This window comes from Lissotriton helveticus, chromosome 4_1 (assembly GCF_964261635.1).
Source record: "Lissotriton helveticus chromosome 4_1, aLisHel1.1, whole genome shotgun sequence".
Lineage (NCBI taxonomy): Eukaryota > Metazoa > Chordata > Amphibia > Caudata > Salamandridae > Lissotriton > Lissotriton helveticus.
In genome coordinates, this window is record NC_136063.1 from 147,941,807 (window position 1) to 147,966,562 (window position 24,756).

General features: G+C 44.2%; 1 protein-coding gene across 2 annotated transcripts in view; it reads right to left on the bottom strand.

The window, feature by feature from the left end:
• FAM83H (family with sequence similarity 83 member H) overlaps nucleotides 1-24,756 on the bottom strand; it is a 228,231-nt gene that overhangs the window by 85,174 nt on the left and 118,301 nt on the right. For both annotated transcript variants that reach the window (XM_078686617.1, XM_078686616.1), the window contains exon 3: nucleotides 8,776-8,940. In XM_078686617.1, coding sequence (XP_078542743.1) covers nucleotides 8,776-8,940 — 165 coding nt within the window. The remainder of the gene's footprint in view (nucleotides 1-8,775; nucleotides 8,941-24,756) is intronic.

A 24,756-nucleotide genomic window follows, 5' to 3' on the forward strand; every position in this document is an offset into this window, starting at 1 on the left:
AGCCGTCGCATATAAAATATTTTTTTGCAGTAAAGTGAATTTAATTATGGTCTGCCCATGACTTCTATAACCACACCCGATGACATACCTAGGGCAGGTCCAAGGCAGCATGATGATTGACAATAGCCACGCCCATCGCAGTGAAATGAAGTGCGTGTCAGTTTGGTCGTTTCGTTTTCCACAGCACACCTGACATGCGTACTTCAGCACCTCTCAATGTAAGCTGTACAAGTGAGCAGAGACGCAGCCTCCTGGTCTCTAGATGAGCGCTGTGTCTGCCTGCCCTATGCAATCCGGGTGCTGCTTTCAGGCTGTGCACTAATAGAAACAACATGAAAGCAGCATGAGGATTGGTTTATTTGGCGGGTGACACCTCTGCGGGACCACAGAATGCATCATGGGAAACATCGCCCAGAGGTGGAGAAGCCGCGTAAGGAGCTGCCTTTGCCCGAGGGTTGGGGAGAAGCTGTGGACCTTGACGGGAAGGTCGCGACATCAGCAAAACCACCAGCTGGATCGCCCCGATAGACTGGTATGAGAAAATACCGGTTTCACTGCCATTATCGGGTAGTGGGAGGCGGGGTGTTTTCCGCTGCGCTTTCGCTTGGCAACCAGGCCTGCAGTTTTAATGGCACTTCCCTTGCCATACAAGCCAAGCCTTCTCTGCACTTTGCTTCCACAGGAGACTGGTTGCTGGAACGGGGCTGTCAATGATTACAGTGGTAAGGGAGATATTTACAGATATGCGTGATTCCGTCCAGGGAAGAGTTAAAATGGTGCACACCTGGGTGCAGTAAAATTCGGTCCATGACGAGGCAAGTAGAGTACCTCATGGTGCCGGGTCCAGTGCCGTTTCACATAAAGTGCAGGTGGAACAGCGGCCTCTTGTTTAGGTGCAATTAACGGGTCCTAACCCCGAGATCTTAAGGGGACACCTGTCATGTAAACTGCTGTGCATTTTGAGACCCCCTCACTGGAGGGGGTCTCAAAATGCAGAGGTCTGGGGAAGGTTCTACAGTTTCAATTAGGGCCTGGAAGAATACCTCGCTACATATGTCCGATGTTAAGAACTCTCTGCTTTTCTGTTCCCAGCAGTTGCTGGTGTTAGTGACCTCTGCTCTCAAAAAAAATAACAGTTTTTGGTTGGTAGTTTTATTTAACTCATACAAATTCCTTTGTTCTCTTTCCGCAGGACACTGATACTCAAATCTAAACAAGCATTTGCAATGTAATAGGTCTCACATTTCGAGAATTTGAGCTCTTGCCATTGTAAATGACAATAACTTATTTATGTGTTTTGAAAATCTGCAAGCGTTGCCTAATTACGCACTCTGTGCTTATAGTCCTTGCTTATGAACAGAAAGGCTGGCAGTAAAAGAGGTGCAGTTACTGCCAGCCTTGCTTCTCATAAGCAACGACTATAAGTACAAATATAATTAGTTGCTTTGAAATGTGAACAAATAATTATTATATAAATTCCAGATTAGGTTGTACTTTATGTAGAGCTGATGAAGGGAAATTTAATTCTACATTACCCATAATGATTTGCATGCAAGAGGTACCACAAGTACATTCAAATTGCTATGTCCATGTATACAATTAGTAGCTTTGAAATGTGATAAAATAATTATTATATATATTCCAGATTAGGTTGTACTCTATGTGGAGCTGATGAAGGGAAATTTATATAAGGTCTAGTATAAATGAGATGTGGTAGGTGCCATACAGCAAGCTGCGCCTAGCTGTCCCCAGCAAGCAAGGCAGCAGCACTACTTGTCTAGGTGCAGTAGCACAAGCTGTGCCTAGAAGTCACTAGTGAGCATCATAAACTTTGAAGATATGGTAAATCTATCCTACCCATAATGCAAGACAGTACGAGGACTATATTCAAATAGCTATGTCCGTGTATACAATTAGTAGCTTTGAAATGTGACACAATAATTATTATATTAATTCCAGTATAGGTTGTACTCTATGTGGAGCTGATGAAGGGAAATGTATAGAAGGTCTAATATAAAAGTGGGATGTGCTAGCAAGTAAAGTGATCACTGCCAAACTAGTTTAGGACTAAGTGGGTGTCCTGTCTGAAGGCCTTTAAGAAAGTAGTGCCTTGAGTTGAGGTTGTAATTAAAACCTAGGGCGTAACAACACATGTAACAAGGGGGGTGATCATGGGACGTTACAAGAAGAGACAAGGAGGTACTAAGGAGGGACAACAAAGCCTAATGACTGGTGAAAAGCCACCATTTACAAAGGAGAGGAGCCATTTAAAAAGATGGGTGGGAAGTAAGTGAAGCTTTATCCACATATCCTAAATACAGCATGTCTTGAAGAGACAGCGCAAGCGCTGCCTAGGCGAGACCTACGAAAAATACATATATTGAACAAAAATATTATGTATCTAAAGAGTCAGATGAGTGTTCTTGTTTGTATACAATGGATTTCGATCCCTACAAATGCCGGGGCATAGTGAGGGCCAAACAGGTACTTATATCAAGTGGTTCAGAGGAAGGGTACAATGGGAGAAACAAGGGGCGCGATTAGAGAAAGGGAGACACAGAGGGCCAGCGAGAGGGACAGAGTTACAGAAAAGGACAGAGACATACACAGAGAGAGGCACAGATCGTGACAGAGAGTGGCGAAAGATATAGCAATGACAGACAGAGAGACAGGCAGATAAATACATAGAAATGAATTTGCTAAGGACAGATAGTGGAAGACAGAGGCAGGAACAGACAGAAGCAGTTAGCAGAAGACAGAGCCAGGCAGGTAGAGTCACACAGAGGCATATATTATTTGGATGCACATGGATAGACTGAGGCAGAGATGCATAGATGGTTAAGAGAGATAGTTATAAAAAGAGTGTTAGATATAGATCTGAGCAGAAATACAGATAGATAGATAGATAGATAGATAGATAGATAGATACATAGATAGATAGATAGATAGATAGATAGATAGATAGATAGATAGATAGATAGATAGATAGATAGATAGATAGATAGATAGATAGATAGATAGATAGATAGATAGATAGATAGATAGATAGATAGATAGATAGAATAATGATATGGCTTGGCATAGTTTCAGAAATTTTGCATCAAAGCTTAGTACACCATTTTCAAATTTACATGAATTACAGTGATTTAACTTACATTTCGCCCAGACCTTAATTCTCACTCACTGAGTCGTCATACTAGACATTAAGACCCGGCTGTTTGAGTATATGTGGTGTAAAATCCACTATTTTAATCCATTTTCTTTCAAAATGGGGGGGGCTACACCTTCCTTTTGCATTACAGGCTTGATCGCTCATTATACTCGGTTACAAAATTTCGCCGCACCACTTTGAAAATCCACCAGCCGCCACTGACGGAGGCATTCCCGAAGCACACCGGGCTCCCTCGAAGAATGCCCTTCATGCTGAAGCTTGTCAAATGAAAAGTTGAAGGAAATATGACCGTCACTACTACTTTCAGAGCACTCCTCCAGCTCTCACTACCCTCCCGCATCACTTACAAGGCAACATATTGGTCACTCAAGCACCCTACTAAGCAGCAGCACTGCCAGGCTCCAGACCATAAACTGCAGAAAGAAGATGAGACATCAATGCTCCAGTTGTCTGAAAATCCATCTGGCTCCAGATGTGGCACGCACATTTTTGGAAACAGCTGAAAATGGTGCTTTGAAACACCTCAGCAGTCCTGCCAAGCGTCACGCAACAGGTGTGACACTCACGCATTCCAGTGCGGTGATCCGCATCACCGCACTGAATGCATTTGTCACGCATTTTGCCACCTGTGCTGCCAGCACGCCAGCAGCTCCTGTGTGCCCGGGCTCTGAGTTCTGAGACTGCTGCTTTGCCCGAGACGTGCCGAAACAGAAACCGAGACACTGCAGCTGAGCTCTCTGAGCTCGTGAGCGGCGCCGCGCTACAATGTATCTACTCTGCTCTGCCTGCCAGAGTAGAGTCTGACGACTGTTTTCTTCCTGTTGCCCTGGAAACTGAAGCGATTTGTGCAGTCGCAGGGGGGGGGGGCGGCCCGCGCCAGGCCTGCCCGCAGTCGATACAGCCTCAGAGCTGTTTATCACTGGCGCACCACAGGGGCCGCCAGTATTATAAATCCGGATGTGCCGGCCTGGGATGGGCCGGCGTCACGTCCGGAGGAAGGCAGGAAGTTGAGTTCACAGAAGCGGCGGGTGATTCAAGAGTGCAGGTTGGTGCACATCACTCTCAAGCATCATGGCCACCCGCCGCGGCCCCCCTGTGCAGCCCCCCCCCCCGCTAAAACACAGCTGCAGACTGTGGCAGCTCAGCTGACCCGGCGGCGACACCCGCCGCTCTGGCCACCAGGAAAGCAAAGCGCGGCCGTGCCGGGCCCGGGGGCCGGCGGCAGCGCCCCAGCCCAGAAGCAGCTCACTGTACTAACTACCACTAAGTAAGTGTCAGCCGGTGTTTATCATGGGGAATGGTTTTAGTCAGCCGGTGTTTATCATGGGGAATGGTTTTATTTTATATTTATGTATGCATTTAGCGCCGGACAGTAATTACCCGGAGCGCAGACGTCATCGCTTCATAGGAACAGTACTGAGTGAGTGAGAGAGACTCTGACATGAGAAAATTACAATACTACAACAAATATTACACAATTTTTATTTATAGCAAACGTTACATGAGGCAAATAAAGTGACAATCGTGAGCAGCAAACAAAAATACACAGCAAACGCGGGGCATTACAGGAGGAAAAAGTGGCATGCGTGCAAGTAGCGTGCAAAGTAACAAATAGAGCCTATAATATGTTCTAAATGGCAGACAGCAAGCACCCAAAGAAGAAACGCGGCAATGGTGCCAGAGTGGCACTTGTGCAATCTGAAGCAAACAAAATGTACGACTGGTAGCAAAGTGTGTTAAGGGAAAAGTCAAGTGACGTGTGTGCATGTTACAAAGGAGTACCTGGACACAGGTAGAAGGATAATACTGCAATAAATGGCAGACACACTCTCAACAGCACAAGAACAAAATGTTACGTAGGCAATCATGGTGGCACTCGTGCAAGACGTGTCTAAAGCAAACACAATGTACTATAGGAGGTAACAAAGTAATATTAATGTTACAAGAGAAAAGTGACACTCTCAGCAAGAGCTCAGAGCTGGTAACTAAACTTCTTTGTAGCCGCTTGCCTCCCGTGACATTGCGTTTATAAAAAAAAAAAGGCAGAAAGCACCTAGGCTGCGAATGAGGGAACAGTAGTTTTCAAAGAAATTGGGTACCGGTAGGCCAGCCAGCCTGAAGGTGAGGCACTGTCACACAGCAGCACCTAAGAACTGAGCCTTCAGCATTATTACAGCCCATTCCCCTTAGTCCTTCTACAAAGAGCACTGCGTCCAGACAGGTATTCACATCTACTTGCCTGGCCGTAGCACCACGGTGACCTTTACTAAACACATGAGTCATGATACAAAATAATTTCACATTATAAAAAGCAAGCATCGATCTGCAGGGCTGCTCTGTCTGCTCATCCTTCTGGAGTCAGAGAGCCTGCTGCCACGTGCTATCACATTAGCACCTGCTCCGAGTCTCAGATCTAGGGCTGTGAATAGTGGGTATTAGTGGGTATTATCATCAAGTCGGGTCAGTGCATGGACATAGTGTTCTTCACATGATCAGTGTCTTTTTTTTAATTTGTGTAGCCTGCCAGAAACACACTGAAGTCACACAGACGGAGTGTGTTGTTGACTAAGTTCGGTGGCTCTGATCACACTGGTTGGAGAAGCAGCGTGGGCCCGACCCGCCGCGCTATTTAACGTATGTCTTAGATTAGCATGATGCAGCACTGCATGGTTGGACTCGAAGGGAGACTCGAGGCAATAATTACACCCCTCCCCCCGCTCTGGACCGGCAGGCGAGATCGCGACCTGAGGCAGTGATTAGTCCCGGAGAATGGTCAGCAACATAATGTCCGGGCGGCATCAGAGGGCTGAGGTGTGATCACGATAGGGCGGCCGCCGAACGGGACCCGGGCAGTCACCTTGCTGAAGTGAAATTGGAGCGGCCTCGCAACAATGGTGAGTGCAGCCGAGTTTGTTAATAATCCCTAAGCGAGGGTGACTGTTTGTTTTAAACACAGAATCTAATATAGGCAGGCACCCGTTTCCAAGCAGTCCGATTTTGTATGTAACAGAGTACATGAAGATCGGGTGTGGACAAAGATCACACAATACTGATAAGTGCATATAACACTGAGGTTTCCAGATTCGATGTAGGAGTATGACAATGTATTATTGGGGCAAGATATAGAGCTTCTCTTTACTCAAATGGGTGTGATTTCATATATTTATATATCTCCCTAGTTTCGTTACATGATTTCGCGCACGAGAAAGTGTCACTCATATTCCTTGAAATGTCACTCATAATTACCCAAAAATTATGAAAATGTCACACATAGCAATCTGAAACCTTGGCAGCTATGCCTCAGTGCTCTTTGATGCACCGTAACTGGACTACAGCCAATCGCATTAGGTAAGAGCTCAAAAGCTGAGCAAAAGCGTGACTGACAATATGCCAGGCCAATGGCTGACAGAGGGTGGTTAAAGAAAGCAAATAGATGAAAGGGACAGATGGCATGCCTTCTTTCAAAACCCAGACCTAAAAAACTTTCTTATTTCAAACACTGCAAGTGGGCAAAGCTAGGCGCCTGCTGGATTACCGGCAGAGGCAAAGCAAGAAGCACATGCACCACTAAGGGATCTCGAAGCTCCATGGCTACTGCCAATGCTTAACTAATGAAAAAATTATAATAAATGCAGGGGCCTAAAACTTTTCTTAGAAGCGCACATCCAATGCTGAACACCCGAGCTGCCTGGTGGTGATTTCACTAAAGTATACAAAAAAGTGATGGATGGAATGCTTGAATGAATCCCAGTCACTGGTAATTACTCGGGCCACATCCCAAGCCATCGTTATTTTGCACACCATGCCACCTCAGTTTGGACTTATGCAAATCAGTCTCGACCCTGCTCCAATGGGAACAGTCCAGCCAGAACTGCCAGGCCAGGTCCTTCCTGAACTGGAAACAAGCAACCCAGGAGTGGTTTCACCCTAGTTAGGGCTCATCAGCCAGGTATAGCTTAGTTCCATTGACACAGTGGGCATGGACCCACATGTGGGCATACCCGTTGATTTGACATCAGGCCTATCGATTTTAAGGAAGCCCCATCAGCATTTCATATGTACTCTTTAGACGAGTGACACCTGTTGTTCGACACTACAGCGAGTTATGGTTCTAGAGAAGGTCTGTTAGCGTGAGATATTGGTAACATTGAAAATATTCAGTTTCGTGCAGCCTGATTGATGACTTTACATATCTAGCCACTAACCTCCTGTGACCTCAAATGGAATCAAATCAAAACACATCTAATCATAATACTGAATAAATGGGACCCTACCAGCGTCTGACACATGAGTGGACTAACTACCCTAGGAGAAAAACTACATGGAGATGAGAATAGCAACATAATGATGTTTTTCTATAGCGCCTAAATGCTGCCGCATGGCTGTTTTTAAGCACTATTAACAAGAGGTGTTACTAGTACCTGATTTAATGGTGCTAAATGTATTGGCCTCTATAACATGAAGGCTGAGTTGGCCACGCTTGGAGTGAGTTCGCACCAGATTTGCGTTTCACTCCCACTTCCTCTCCACCAACATTGAAAGAATTTGAACAAACATCAACTCCACAATTCCCACCAACTCTCAAAGCCATCACTGCCTAACACAAAAGTACTTTGTTCACCACCATCTAACTCACCACAATGCAGTCACACCGTGTAAAACCATGGCAAGGACACGTGGCACACGTACAGGATGGGTCTCAGAAGACATGACTTTTATACCCACCCAATAACCACCTGAAAAACAGACGTCTTTGCATCGACAAGATAACTAGAATCCCCATGATCAGGACAGAGCCCAATGGCATATCAACAAAACCACACTCACAAAACATATGCCTGTTCTCAAGCACACCTAGCGTCAACCCAACAACCATATTTCTTGGAATTATCGTTGACTCAAATCTCAGAAAAACATGGCAATCGTATGTTTAGCGTCAGTAGCGCTACTAAGAAAACCCTAAATATTGCTACTGTAAAAGTACTTTGTAAGAGCAATGCAAGCCTGTGTACTCTCCTAAGTCAACCAATCAACTGTGTTTAAGTGTATCGGACCTACCAGATTCTTACAAGTGTTGCAGAACTCGGTGGCCAGACCAATAGCGGAATCAGGAATTGGGTCATATCACCCCAACGCTATTTTGAGAGCAATGAGTATAGCATTTCGTTACTACAGCTCTACGCTGCCCTGAATGCATTGCTAATATGTTTCATTATTTTTGTAAAACTCAGCCAAAAGGAAAGATATAAGAAAACCTTTGTTTTTGACACATCCTTTTAAAGTCGCTGGCTTATGAGAACCATCTGGAGGCATTTAAAATGATTAGAATCCCACCTCCTATGCACCATTGTGCCTAACAAACAACACACCATGATGGTGCACTGACTGCACCACCATAAGATGCACAAACCAACAGGGGGACCTTAGCAGCAATTTGCGCCGAAACGTGTATTCAATTTGTGACCTTCTATGCTGCATAGCTCACCGAGATCACTAATTGATAAAAGTATTGTTTAAAATTTCCAAACATTCCCCACAGGCATCTTACCATGAGGACCCACTATGAACAAGTCGGCAACTCCTCTGCAAAAAGTGTCGCTTACCTCTGCGTAGTTAAGGTTGACCCGGCACTTCGCAGCCATCTCCATGAAGAGGTGGGAATTCATATGGTCCAGCAGGATGTAAACAGGGACTCGCCTGGCAGCCACATCCAAGATGTCACTGAAGAGGTCCACGTCAGTGAAAATATCCATCACCAAGGCAACCACCTGGAAAGCAAGGGGACACTGTAATTGGCCTCCTTGGTGACAAATGAAGAGAGGAGGTGATGACACAGCCCATGATACACAGAAAACGACTACTTTTGGAGTCATTTGGAGGTACTATATAGGGAACCGCAGGGCTCTAGAATGCTTCCCATTTGGGATCCATTTATCTTGAAAAACATGCTTGGAAAATGGTTTTGATGTTAGCCAGGTAAGTGCAAACCAAAATTCTTGATAGCTTTCAAGCATGCACACAGATTTGTTTAGTTGACAAGTAAAAAGATCACATTTTATTGACTACTCTATTGCAATGTCAGCTAGGTGTGACATTGACTTCACCTTTGGGACAAGTAGAAGAGGGATGGGAACCTAGTAACTTATCTAACGAAAGCATCTTTAAACAGTCTTAAATAACAAAGAACACCGTGCACTTCACTAGCCTGAAGTATATTTTATGCACTTGGCAAGTCAAGTTAAACTGGTTTAGTTGACACTGTGGATTAATGCATGTGCTATTTGTAACAAAAAACAGGCGCCCCTTTCATCCAAATTAATCCCACAAAAATGTCACTTTACAGTGGAAGACTGAAAGGCAGAGGTGAAAGGCAGAGGCTGACTCGCTTGCAGGCCTGGCAGTGCTGCCTGCCTTTCAAAGGCCCAGAGCTCTGAGAACTCGAGATTTCCTTAAGGGGCAATCGGCTTCACAGCCTTGAATGCACATTCCAAAAGCATGTGGATGTGAAAATGTCTCATGGGTTATTTCTGTAGAGTTTGAAAGTAGTCGACCCGTAGAGCACTTTATAAATGTCATAAAAAGAAACTTTTAAAGAAAGTGAAAGGAAAGGAGAGCCAGGGTGGCTGTAGATACTTTTGGCTATTCACCACTGTGTTTTGCTCAGTTGACCTGCCCTAGGTGGCACAAATATGACAAGATCTGGGTCCCTAGGGTGTTCCGCCCCCCGCCCCATTGGGATTTAAAGTTGCATCTCATCATTAGGTGGCCAAAAAAAGGCCAAAACATGTCTATGAGTATTTGAGTTACAATTCAGAGGAGACGAATCCTAGTAGTGTGCGAGACTAGTACCTCTGGGAAGGGCCAAGCATGATCTGCACGTGCTTGCTCTGTGTCTGTTATGATCTAGGGCCCGATGTAGGTAATTCAGATTTACCGACTCTTAAATACCGAATCATACCGATTCGGTATTTAAGAGTCGGTAAATCTGAAGCAGGCAGATGTAGGAAAAAAATTACCGAATCTGTACGAGTCGGTATTTACCAAATCGGTAAATACCGAATCGCTATTTCCCATTGATTCCTATGGGCCTTGAAGCCCATAGGAATCAATGGGGAATACCGAATCGATATTTACCGATTCGGTAAATACCGAATCCTACAAGGGTGCAGGGGGTGTCACTTTGACACCCTATAGCACCTCAAGTACAGGCATGTGTGCCATGTGGCACACAGACATGCCCTAAGGGCATGTCTGTGTGCCACATGGCACAGGGGAACATGCACAGATGTGCATGTACACCTGTATTCGGTATTTTATCACCCAATAGAATTGGGTGGTAAAATACCGGATTCTGAAGGCCTGTAGCACTGTAAACAGTGCTACCTACATCTGGAATTTACCGAATCGGTAAAATTACCGATTCGGTATTTTACAGAATCGGTAAATTTACCGATTGTGCAAAATATTGGCCCCTACATCTCACTCACCAAATACCGGTCAGTAACGGCCGAATTCGGCCGTTACCGACCGGTATTTGGTGACCTACATCGGGCCCCAAGTGAGCAAACAAATAGTGGAATGGGATGATAGATGTATCGTCTTCCCCAGCCTGGAGCAGGCATATAGATTACGCCACACACTGGAGCTGCGGTTGAGCATATCTTTATTCTCCAATGTTCCTTCGTACTCTGACCATTACATCATACTTCCCATAACTACCCCATACCACCTCCTTCCTGTTCAGAGTCCACCCAGAACCATGAGGGCCACTGTGCGCATAGCATCATCTCCCCCTTTGTTAATGAATAAGTGGCAGACATCACTCAAATTACATCTCCTTAATAAGTCTGTGAGGAGCTCACGCTTGTTTACCAGCTCGGGTGATCTGACGTGATCGAGGTCCACCCTCATCAGGCAACGGAGTCTCAGGCTCAGGAGCCAAACCTGGAGGTTTGGTCACCTCCATAGTAGCATCAGGAGCTGGTGAGTGGAAAGGTAGGAGTTTGAAGTGCGATGTGCTCTGAGTGATATATTTCTCAGGATGATGTGCTGTCACAATGTGTACATTGCACTCCACCACCTGCAGAGGATTGGTGGCGAATGAGGTGTCCATCTTTCGTTACCACATCTGGATCCACGCTGCATCTCAAGATGTGGCCAAAAAAGGTCAAAACATGTCTATGGTTATTTGAGTTCCAATTCGGAGGAGACGGATACTAGTAGTGTGTGAGACTAGTACTTCTGGGAGGAACCTAGACTGATCTTCACATGCTTGCTCAGTGTCTGTAATGATACAGTGAGCATCAAAACAGTGGAATGGAGTGGTGCTCAGGGTCTTTAAAAGTAATAAGGCATATTCTTGCATCACTTCGGCGTGGGTGTCAGTGCTGTCTCTCAGAGGTCATGTGCAGATATGGGGCTCAATAAAATCAATGTTGCATCAGTTTGGGGTGCCATGGGTCCTTGGCAGACCTGTAAGCTACAGCAAATGTGTGTATATATAGAATGCTGCCATTAGAGCAATACCCGCCTCGGATCTTAAACTGAATCCCAGGGCAGTCTTCAAATGTTTTTCTGACTTCTTTGAAATTCCATTCAACCAATGCTCAGAAACTGTTGAGTAACTGAACCCCCCCATTTCCCCCCTTCCATGTAGATAAAATATTGCTCTCCATTAGCATTCTATAATCAAAATGATATTTCTCCAGCAGCTGTTTAAAAAAACTTTGTTGAAAGCACACAGCCAGTTCTTATTTTAATGTATATGGAACTATATCACTGCCTATGCTCATAATATATGTAGTCTATTTTCACTACCATAAGGCGTCATGAGAGAGAGAGATAGAGAGAGAGAGAGAGTGGTTTGTGGATGGTAATGGGTGGAGAACTTGTAAGTAACTCCACACTACTTCCACATTGACTGTATATATGCAGACATAAAGTTTGTGCCACTGTCAGACACAACTTCCTTGGGGAAACCCACCCCGGTAGAAATCCCCATCAGGGACTTTGCCACTGCAGGTGCAGCCACAGTTCTCAGAGGGATTGCCTCTGGATACCTAGGGGTGTGATCCACCAGAAACAGGATGAACCTATTGCTTGACAGAGAGAGAGAGATATGGTTTCCACATTTCCATTTGTGGTTGAGAGTGATTTAATTAAGTGCACATGTCACCTCTCGCTGCCCTGTAAAGGACACATTGCCACTGTTCAGTATTGACATGCCAGTTTAGCAATGCCCCATTAATAAATGGAGGCGACTGAAACAGAGTTTCCACGCTTCCATTTCAGATTCACAGTCATTAGGCAAGTGCACATTGCCAGACCACTCCTGGTCTAAAAAGTACACACTGCCATTGTTTATTACTCCCATGCCAGTATGGAAATGCCCCATTAAGTATACATTTCCATGGCAGTCTCAACAGCAGTTTGGTGCATGTTACAAAGCAAAGATTTTTAACATCGTTAACTAGGGGTTTCAGCTCTACAGCTAGACACTACTGCTGCTGAAACATGGGATGGACAGGACAGGACAGGCTAAGCTGCAGAGCAGGTAAGTGCCAGCAACCACTCCCGCCTTATTGGTTGCAATATATGGTGTCCCATATAGGTTATATATCCACTGCTCTCTTCTGGGGCTCTTGTTCTTAACCACAGTTATTAGGGAAATGAGTGTGGAGATATAAAACGAAAATGATGGCAGAAGTAAGGGCGAGAAAACAGACCATATAGAGGAAAGCGCTTAGAAGCTCATGGAATGCTGGCATAGAGCAAATGAACGTGTCTTCAAATGAGTCAGTTAATAAATAGGCCAATGACCGCCTCGTTTAAACAAGGTTAAGAACTAGGGACTGAATAGATGAATGAGGAAAGAAGGTCATACATATGTCAGTTGGCAAGGGATGTGTTTGTGGCTAACAGTGGTCGCGTTAGTGAGGACATGAAATAGTGAAGGTACAAGTCAGTGAAAGCTCCTTGTGATTAAGGGGATGGGTGTGAAGGGGCCGTTTGGTGAATGATGTTACAATACAGCTCAAAAGCCAGGAACACATCAATCAAACAACACTTTAGGGCACCTAGTGTTGGGGATTGCTAGAGTTGCAGGGCAGGCAAAGAAAACGTTCCCCTTTAAATACCCATGGGCAAAGTCAACAGGTCTGGCCTTCGCTGGTGTGATGGTTAATTTTTCCAATGCAAGATATGCCACAAAAGAAAATGAAACAAAAAACCTACAGCCATCTACATTTGGCTGGGATAATCTCGCAATAAGAAAATTAAATTAAAAAAACACAAATTCACTGATATGGACGCTTTACTAATGTTTTTTTTAAATAGAAAGCATTTGTGTTTTATTTTTATTTGTAAAATACACAAGAATAAATAACCACCAAACGGAATACTCAACATGCAGGCACCTATAATGTTACTGTCACTTAAAGGCTTTATTCCAGCAAATTTAAAAAGGAGACAGAAAATAAATCGTCACTTAAGTGCATGCAAATTAAATAGCCAGTATTTGAAGTTAACAAACAGAAATAAAACAAAGCATACTTTGAACCAGTTTTGTCATTGAAAAGCAAGGAACTATTTTTAGGCGGATGTAAACAATGTGCAAGGGCTTTAGTGCAGTCACTCAGAGTGAAGGGAGCCGGTGGGTAAAGTGGGCTGACCCATTGCCCCATGCGGTATGGTGTAACTGGGTGGAAATAGTTTTGGGGGGAAAAGTCTGTTACATGAGGAAAATCTGGCTCCACACACACACACACACTACAAAAAAGTCTTAAGAGGCAACAGCACTATCAGGCCCCAGACTGCTACACTCCCACCAAGTGCTTCCCTGAAACTTAACGCCACCAAGGCAGAGTTCATTCCTATCACCAACAGCTGCAAACAAGCCCAGCTCCAGCAGAGGCCTCTGACATACAATGAGACGAGCTCACGCCACAGCTTGATGTGAACAAACACTTTATTATCAACAAACTATCCCACAGAACTCACATCACAGTGCAAACTCTGAGTGTCTACACTGTATGTTTGTTGATGTGGCTTAACATGTTTTATTGGTGTACAATTGGTAATATGTAATGCTATACAGTGCATTCCAGATGTGTGGACACTCTTCCCTCACCCTACCTCTGATACCTTTCACTTCCCTATTTTTCCTTCCCATCTTTATCCCTCCCCAAGCCACAGTTTAATTGGAACTGCTGTTTTGTTGATTTGAATGTACTGATGAATACCAATAAAAACAATAATTTAAAAAAAAACTCTAAGTGTCTGGTACAACAATCCCTCCCTGGGCAATGAAACTGTACCTGCTTTGAAAGTTTTAATAACTACTGTGCAAGGGGAAACAGCCTAAACCACGAGGTCTAAACAATGCATGGCTAAACAATGCAGGTGGAACTGCGCACGCCTAAACCACGCATATGTCTTTACCAAGCATATGCGTGGGTATGCGTGGTTAAGACGTTAGTGGTAGTTAGCGCTCTAGACTCGGGTAGAGGGTGGACTGGGTGGAGTTTCGGAGGTGACTTCCTGCCCGGACGAGGAACGTCTTGATGAGTACGATTTGTTTATTATTTATGTTGGGGAGCTTTTTCTAAAAAACAAATATTTATATCTGGGAATTTTATTACATTTTGTATTATTTATGTTTGGGAACTTTTGAAGGTTTAAGGGCTCAGGGTGGGGGGCTGGGTAGTTTTCAGGCTGTGTTTTAGGGCTTAAAGGTGGAGGATAGGGTACTTTTTAAGGTGAGGAAAGCTTTAGGGCCTAGGGCGGGGCAGTGGTGCTTTCTAGTCCTGGGGTGAAGGTTATAGGGCTCAGGCTGGGAGGGGTTGGGTCGAGTTCCTGGGTGAAGGTTTTAGGGCTCGGGGCAGGGGGGTCGGGTCAATTTCAAATCTGGGGGCCGGGTTTCAGGATTACTGAAAAAGTGCATGCAAAGGGAAAAATAATCCCTTATACCTGCATACACCCTCGGTAACCGGATCTTCTTCAGGATCCGGTTACCGAGGGTGTATGCAGGTTTCCAGTGAGTGCCTGGCGTTGAGGGCGGTGTGCCGATTTCGCCACCACCCCCCTCCCGAGGTCCATAACATGAGATTGTCTCACTATCTAAGTGCATTTTAATTTTGGAGCTCCATAATTGTGAGCAACCCTATGGGATTATTTTTCCCTTTGCATGCACTTTTTCATTAATTTTTCACTTTCACGTCCCCAGGTCAGGGTGGGCCTTAGCGTGCCCATACCGCCGGGGTTTACTTCACGATAGGTCCTGACGAATGCCAGGTAAATTAACACCTACATTGGCAGAAACATGTTGACCACCACTTAAGTCTATGGGAAACAACCAAACAATTTATTTGGCTTAGTTTCCAACACATTGTTTTTAAACATGTCCAACTGATCAATTAATAAATCTTTTTTTGATACTTTTAGACATTTTTAATCCCGCCATCAACACTATCACTTAGCACTCACAATTTCACTGTACCTGCTCCGCAGTAAATCTGGCGTTGAAGCACACTGGGGAGGCATTCGGCCTCTCCCAGTGGGGCCCGATGATGAAGAATGTCACCAACCAGGTTGGTGAGTGAGGGCCTTCTATACAAACCCAACTGGTCTTGTATACTTTCTTTGTTCTGGTTGTCTTATTGAGAGTCTCTCTACACTCTTTCCTTGTTTTGAACGATATATTTGGGGATTAAGAGTGTTTTACTACGTTTTCCCTACCTCTCTTTTTGCTGAACTCAACTGGAAAGCAAACCTGTATTAAACAAGAGAATGTGTTAATTGAATTAGGGAGTGAACGCGTTCTTACGTGGATTTTTTTAAGTGAACTTAAAGAAGATGCATTTATTTGAATTAGTGAGTGAAGGTGTTTTACGTGAAGTAGTGAGTCAGTGTGTCCTTAAATCAACTATAGAGAGAACATGGAAAAGTTGAATTAGCAAATGTACACGGTAAGGCTGTCTAATGGCTAGAGTTCAGTCAGTTGGCTGCCAGGCTTCCCACGACACAAATCTGCTGGTTAGACCTCTCAAAGCAGTCTCTTCATTCGATGTCTTTGCTCATCTCTACCTGAGGCTTTTAAATGCTGTCAAGTGTCTCCTTTCTTTATCTGATCATCACACAGATATAGTTCGCCTATTGTGATTGGAGGCTTCCACAAAAACCTTATTAAATAAATACATGAAAAATGTAAAATGCGGTAACGCTTGAATGTATTGTGTTCATGTAAAGCGAAACATGTATTACGTGAATTATTGAGCGAATACGTTCGTAAGTGAATCGGTAAGTGGAAACGCTACTAAACTAATGAAAGGGTGCCTTAATTTTTAAATAAGGTGATGAGTTAATAAATAAGAAATTCAATTAGTGAGTGAATAATGTAGTAATATCCGGTCCGTCAGTGAACAAAGGAATGAGTGAATAAAAGAGGCTTCGTTAATTGGTGCCAAATTCAAAACAGAGCCATTGTATGTAAATGTTATGTCCGGATCGGAAGTGAGACTTATGCTTGTCTTTCTAAACTGAAGCATTCGGCACCCGATACTGCAGAGAGCAGTATCTTCCTGTATCAATTGCTCCATCTATGGCCTGATGGACAGGACGCTGGTACACTCTGTGACCCTGTCTCCTTGCCTCCTCGGCCAAACCCAAAACCATTATTTAGAGGCTTTGATGGGCCAGGAAGCTTCAACAAACCTCCATGAGCGATCAGTCCCATTTTTCCACTCATGCAAACGTTTGCACAAGACGGTAGAACAATATCAATTTTGGGCAGAAGGATCTTTGGATCAGGGGATGACCAAGGGCATTCGACCTAATTCTGACCACTTTTTCAAAAGGTTTGAGCTAACCTGCATCTAAGTACCGAGCCACCTGTTCTATGCGGACCAGTGGGACTTGGGGTGCTATACCGCACTCTGCTCTACACTGTCTTCCTAGATTAGTTCTTCACAGCCCCCAGGTTTCCAGCTTCCTGATCCTCTTCAAGAACGGTCTACTTCTTTCAGCATCATGCTGGGGGCTCCAAGAGCATCCTTCTCGACGGGTATATTGGAAACATTGGACTGTCATGGGTGCCTTGTGTTGGCCATTGAAGTCTCACCTGGCTGTGTATGCCTACACTTTCCCTGCACTGTCTGTAGCATGTATTTGCATATCTTCCATACCTTTTTTTCTGGGAGCCCTAGGTTCCCACAGCTCTGCTTCCCTGTGCTCGAGGTGCTGGATGCTGCTAGGGGGTTGCCGTGTATTGAAGGTGCTTTCCTGAGGGTTTAAGTTCCTCCGTGATTGCACACTGCTCTGAAGACCAAACTGAAAGTCACTCATCCTCTGGATAAACTTGTCTTGGTGGACTCACACCTTGTGTTGTGGCCTCTTAGGGCCATCACATCACTAAATGATTCTACTTTGAACTCAGCGTAAACACCTCTCACCTCTGCAGTCCCTCAAGTCTCCCGCCCCTGGGAGTCTTGAAGGTGCGTTGATATTTCCTGCTAGGTCGGGATATGCTGTATTCAGAGCGATGAAATATAGTGATGTCTGGTCTGCTCCGAGTGATCCAGGTAAGACGTGAGCATTCCATAAACAGATAGACAAGATGACATTAAGGCAGAATAGAGATGAAGCTCCTCGGCTTCCTCACCTGTGGACCACCACAAGCTTGTAGTGCCCGGTGCCGCCGGCTGCAGGAGAGGACTTGGCCCAATCCACAATGGCCCTGTAGAAAGGCGCCCTCCATGTGACGGGCCTGTCAGCACAGGAGTGTCTGCCCTAGTTTGGACAAGTCTCACTCACTGCAGTTCCTTTAATCTCTGCCTGTAGAGGTAGGAAAACAAACTTTGATACTAAGCGCACAGTGCTTAACTCCTTCCATGCTGATGCCGGCCACCGGCCGTCATGCACCACGGTGGGCGTGTGCTGATGACGGCTGGGGGCCGTCATGAACCCGCCCACTCAATAAAAGTGCCGCACAGGCGCAGAATCGCGGCCGCGCCCAAGGCGTTAATAATAAAGAACATCTGAGCAGGAAAGCATCAGTAAAATTGAAAAGTTGATGAAACCGGCAGACCTCTCCCAACAATAGGTCACCGTGAAAATGAAAGATACAATACCTTGTTGATTTCGACCAAGACTTTATGAAACTGAAACATAAAATTAAAAACTGGATCAAAGACAAAAGGAATGGAAAATATTAAAATATGGGACATGAGCAATATATTATGAACCAACATGTACCAATGATTTTGTACGGTAGTGTGGGAAACAATAACATACGTGGATTACGACAGTTGGATATTCGGAAGCTCTTGCAAGAAGAGAGAGAACTAAACTGCGCTTTAGGGCCATATGGAGAAGAGAGTGGATGGCCTGAGAAACAGAGACATACTGTAGTTTAGTTTCCAAAGAGTCTTGGGAAATGTAGTTTTTTCAGATTGTTGTTTTACTGTTAGTGTTGGCTGCTGGGCGTCAGAAGAGATAAGCATAATCCACTCCTCTGTGTTCTTAATGGAATGTAAACTTTCATTCACTACAGCTAGAACATGTCTATTCCTAAATGGTGCAAGTGCTTATTTGTAGGGTATATGGATGAATCAGCTCCTTCAAGGACCAGCGGAGTAGACTGAGGAACCGCCTGAGTGTTTTGGTCCAGTAACCCAGGGCGTCACTCTGTTACCCAAAGCCAGCTTTAGACTAAAGGCAAAAGGAACAGTGGCAAAATTATTGCCTGGAAAAATTTAAATTTAGGTTTCTTTTTAAAGCACAGTAGGGCGATGAAGATGTCAACCCAATTTGCAACTCAAGTGTCATTTAGGGCGTCTCAACAGTCTTTATAACTAGGTCAGCGGCGGGCAAGCCACCCAAAACCAAATTCAAGCCACATTTCCGAATGGGTAAATAGTTTTCCTTAATACATAAATCTGTGCTCTGTGCGTTCACCTGGCTTGAATATCATTAAACCTGGAGTGGGTTTTACTAGTCAGTGAATCAAATTCCCAGAGGCAGCTACAGACCAGTGAAGTAGGGTCAAGTACAAGCAGGGGGCTTGGATAGTTAAAATCTTTCAAAGGATGCTAGATGATGAAGAAAGTTAGGAACAGTGTAGTGACTTTGCCTATGGAGTGTGACATTCTTTAATCAACCTGTTCTGGATGTGTATCCTATTATGTCGGGTAAACATAAGTATAGTAACTTTGCATTTGCATTCATGGTAGATGACAGTGAAGTGGTGAGGAGCTATGGCATACTTTATATTGTGAAGACAGTAAAAGGACTCAAAAGAAATGGAAATTTGTAAATTTCTTTGTCAGTAGTAGGTCTTCCAATTAGTTACTGTGCATGTAGGGTGATGCAAATGTAAGTAAGTAAAGTAAGTAAGAAATTGACTTATAGAGCGCACGAATTCCGAGGCGTCTTGGCGCTGGAGTTGCAAAGAAACGTGATGAACTAAGAGACGCCAGGTCATTTCTGTGAAGGGAATAGCCAGGTTTTGACCAATCTCCTAAACTGGGGTCTGGATGATTGAAGTCTAATATGGGCCGGTAACTCATTCCAGAGCTTTGATGTTCGATGTAGGAGACATCTGCCTCCCCATCTTGCCTTCTTGATTTTAGGGATCCGAACCAGTGCTTTATAGGCCGATCGGAGATTCAGGCGGGGGTGTACCATTGATATAGTTTCTGAAAGTCCAGTGGTTCTCCACCATAGAATGCTTTTTGCACCAATCATAGTGCCTCAAATTCAATTTGCTGTCTAACTGGAAGCCATTGAAGATTCCTAATAGAGCTAGAGATATGGTAATATTTAGGAATATTGGGGTATTTAGGAATATTGAGCAAAGTTTGTGCTGCAGCATTTTGCAGAGATTGTAATTTTGACAGTTGCCATTTGTCAACGCCTAAATACAGTGCGTTGCAATAGTCAATTTGAGAGAGAATTAGGGTGACCACAACAGATTTTTTAAGGTCTAAGGGAATATATTGCAAGATTTTATGCAACATGTTTAGAAGAAAGTAGCAGGATGACGCCACCTGGTTAATCTGCCCTGAGAAGTTTAACTGGGCATCAGACAGAAATTCTAACTTCCTCACTTTTTATACTGGGACCGGACAGGATCCTGCCACCATGCTAGATTCCAAATAGGAGGCCCATTACCAAATTCCATGACCTCTGTCTTATCCGTATTTAGTTTAAGATAGTTCTTATGCATCCATTCCATGATGTGCTCAAGACAACTGTGGAATTATCCGCACATGAGGAAATGGAAATAACAATTTTTGTATCGTCGGCGTACGATACTTGCGAGAAGCCATGAACCCTAATTAGTTTAGCCAGAGCCGTCACATAATTGTTGAATAGGGTTGGCAACAGTGCTGAACCTAGGGGAACTCCACAGGGGAGGGAGATTTGAGGTTATCCTCACACACTCTCTGTTCTCTGGCTGTCAGGAACGAGATGAAAAGGGTTAATGCAGCGTCCTTACTTCCTATTGCCTTCCGCCATTGCGTAAGTACCATGTGATTTACTGTGTCGAACGCGGCCGACAGGTCATGTAGGATAAGGACGGCTCTGCCTCCACCATAAAATAGCAAATTGATTTTCCCAGTGGCCATGATTAGCGCTGACCCCGTAGAGTGGCGCGATCGAAAACCATGTTGGGTGGAATCGAGGTGGTTAATGGTTTCAAGATAACCTGTTAGATCTGAGTTAATGGCTTTTTCCAAAAATGTGGTCGCTAAGGGTAGACAAGAGTTCGGACAGTAGTTCTTTACTTCGAATGGATTGAGGAAAGGTTTCTTTAGGGTGGGTCTAATACAGGCTTTCTTCCAGGAAGCAGGGAAATATCCTATACTGATGACATTATTCAGGAGAGGGGTTAGTAGAGTACTAACTTTACCCGAGACCAGATGTATTATGTCCGGGGGGCAGGCGTCTGTCGGGAGCCTGATTTAGTGGCTCATAGCAGGACATTGACTGTGTCCACTGTTAGGAGTGAGACACTAGTCAAATGGATAGTGGTGGAAGAAACATCTTCCATTGATTGTGCGAGCGAAATAGCAGGGGTGTAGATCCGACTTGCTAGTTCCTCATAAATTGTTTGGACCATCTGTTGGGTGATGTGGGGTCTATTGGTCTACACAAGGGGGGTGTGAGGAGGTCAGTCCCATGGTCCAGTCCATACAGATTTAATGGGGCTGTGGAGCGGGAACGACAGGATAGTATAAACTTACACTAGTCTAGTTAGTAAGTGAGGGTGTACTATTTATCTCAGGAAGTAAAGAAGCTCTTCATATGAAGTTACAGGGTCTCGTCCTTATTCATAATTCCACACACTAAAGAAAACATCCCAAATATACATCTGAATGTTCATATATGGGCAGCAATGCACAAACATACTTTGTGTCCTCATTAACCTTACACTACAATGACCCACGTTTGTGGATATTGCCCCAAAGGTGGAATCCATGTTAGTTTTAGCTGGAAACAGATGATCCTTGACCTGCCCAGGGGTTTCACACAGTTGTTGCCCTCTTTACTAGGTGTACTCGCTCTTCCTGAGCCTTAGTTCCCATGGTTGGTAAATTTGGGACCACTTAGAATGGGGCTGAACGCTGGTGTTAAGCACTGCACACATATCCAGACTGTGGAAATGCAAGATTTATTGAAATGTCTCAAAATAAGGTTCTGCCACAGTGCCTTGAACCATGTATAAAAAAAGGTTTGGGAAAAGAAAACACAGATCACCAGGACAACCACTGTTCAGACCGGGGCCGACTTTCATACTCTCCGGAGTTTCCAAGATTGGATACGGAGCTTTTCTGATCGTCGCACAAAGTCCTTTTGACACTTGCGGATGGGCGGTGTCCAGAACATTTCAGTCATTCTTGAATTTTTCCTCCATTCAATTACTGACCAGGACACCTTTACAAACAAGCTCTTTGAAATGTAAACGTAGTGTAGATCAACATACTTGATTTGTTAAGGCTGACTGTATGACATGTTGCCAATCGCATGCCTGGAAAGCCACTTTTAGTCAGTATAAATCTAAGATGGACAAATCTTGGCAGGTTCTGAGAATCAACCAGTTGAAGAATCCCAATTGAACATGTCCAATAGCAGGAGTTCCCCGAGTAGTTGTACTCACCATTATAGCTGTAGATATCCAAGTCTACATGGGACGACGAAGAGTCAAAGAATTTGTGCCCAAACCACATAGGAGAATATCCATTTATTGAGGGCAGGTCGGAACAATATGTATTGCCTTAGAGTTCAGGGTCTCCATCCCGCTACAGAACATTGTTTTGTTACCTTTGGCCTGTCTCCAGGTCAATTTTGAACATGGAACACAAGTATGCCTTGGTTTTTAAACGTATTCCCCTTAGATACAGATTTATTGACAATATTCTTTCGTAAGTATGATTTTTTTCTTACTTACATTTACTGTGAAATCTCTAAGGATGCAATATTCTTGGAAAGACACCTAGCTTTTTAGAATTAAATGGCAGTGAGAGTCAGGAGGCGTGCAAGAACGTATCTGAGTACGGGATCATGGCTAAACCAGGGGAGCTCCACCTTTTCCTCCTGACGAACTGCACTCAGATAGATAATTTATAAAGAGGACAAAAGATAGGGATCCATAGGGCAGTCTGGTCTCTTTTAGATAGTCTTCAGGTGTTTCATCAGTTACCTCAAATCTACTACAGCTATAGTTATTTGAATGAAATCTAGTTAGCTTATGCACCTGTTCAAATTCCTATTTAGCATCACAGGAAGTATCTTATTTTCTTCAAAAGTGTGCTCTTGACAAATACAACTGCATTGAATGAAGCTCCCTCACCACCTCAGCTGACTGCCACAAAATTGACCCAAAATAATTCCCATTTCTTTGCAAACTCAGGTGAAGATCAGATCTAGGAATGACTTGCAAACAGAAAGCGCTTCGTCCTCTCTCCATGAGCATTACTAACTCTTCCCTCTTGACACTGAGCTTTCCTTCAAACGGTTACCCTGCCAGGAAAGTCCAGACAGAAAGCAACTAGCTCTTACTGCTGGAGAAAGTAAATTCTTATCTCCCTGAACCAGATTTCATGTCCACTTGGATATTAATTTACCTTAAAGAACATTCCTGGTCCCCCCCCCGAGAACTGCCATTGTCTTAAAAAACTAGTACATCACAAACAAAGCAACCATACTTGGTGTTCTGACCGACGAGACACAAAGAACCACTTCATGTGCAGGCACGAAACCAAAAAGCATACAAAAACAAAAAATCTGAAGACAAGCCTTCTGTCGTTCTATACTCTTTTTATGCTCCTAGGATATGGCATAACCTCACTCCACAGCTCCACATTGCCCCTCACTTCGTAAATGGGCATCAGTGTGGGGATTATGGAACCGATATAGGGGGGAGATTTGTGTACCACCTGTGGACTCCACCTTTGATATTCCGGTTTCCCCGCAATTTCTTAATACATATGTACTCTGCTCACTGTTCCCCTCCCCTTCCCCCTACCTTCTCCGGTAAGATGTAATACAATGTGGGAGAGTGTCTCCTCTGTACTATGCCTTTATTTTTTGATGCCTTGTCTTAAATAAAAAGAAATATTTAAAAAAAAACATTGCCCCTCACTATATCGGTCTCTTCAAGGAGAGTCTCATTGGCAAGCTGGAAGTCTCCTCAGAACTCCACCGCTCTCTGGCTAGGTTTGTAGTGCATTATTACCAACACTTAATTGGTTTACACAACCGAATATATTACTTTGTCAATTACGGGAGTCCAAAGGATTGCATTTGCTTGGAGAAGATCTGATGGGATTTTACGTCCATAGGAGGCCTTCTTTATATTTTTATGAGTCAATAAAGAACAAAACGAGACCAAATCTATTGTATCTGCCTACCATTCTGGTGAACAGTGAGAAAGGATATTGTTGAAGAAGGTTAGTGGGTTGTGTTTGTTGAGGCCTGGTACGGCAATGTGGCTGTGTAGGTACCAAGCCGCAAATCCTTTTTAGAAGAAGGTATACAGGATGAGACGTGGTGCCGAGAAGGCACCTGCACGAGGTAGGAGACAATGTACTTCGGGAGTGGCGGAATGAACGGGGGTGATCAGATTTGTTCTAAATTGAGTTTCGCCAATATGGTTGGAAATTGAAGGAGTTAGAAGAGAGGGGAGGAACCTTGGTAAGAGAGAGTAAGAAACAAGCAAGGCTGGAATGGGGGACAAGCGACTGCTTGTGTCTGGAATACATGTGGGATTCAGACCGAAGGGTTGAGCTGGCGGTAGCGAGTCGGGTCTTCATTTGGAGTGAGCTGGGTTGAGCGAGTGATAAGAAATGAGTGTGTGAAGAGGAGAGAATTCAAGGAAACTGGAGCGAGATGATTGTATGACCTTGGAGACCCTCATGGGTGGCAAACAGTTCTCTAAAAATCCACCTTACCATGTAGGATTCATTGTGGGGAGCAAGTAGGTCATGTGGGAGGTAGATATGATGGAAAGTTCATCGCCCTAAACTTGCTGCCAATCACAGTAGAGAATAGGAAGAAGCAAGCTGTATAAGGATTTGCACTCTGGT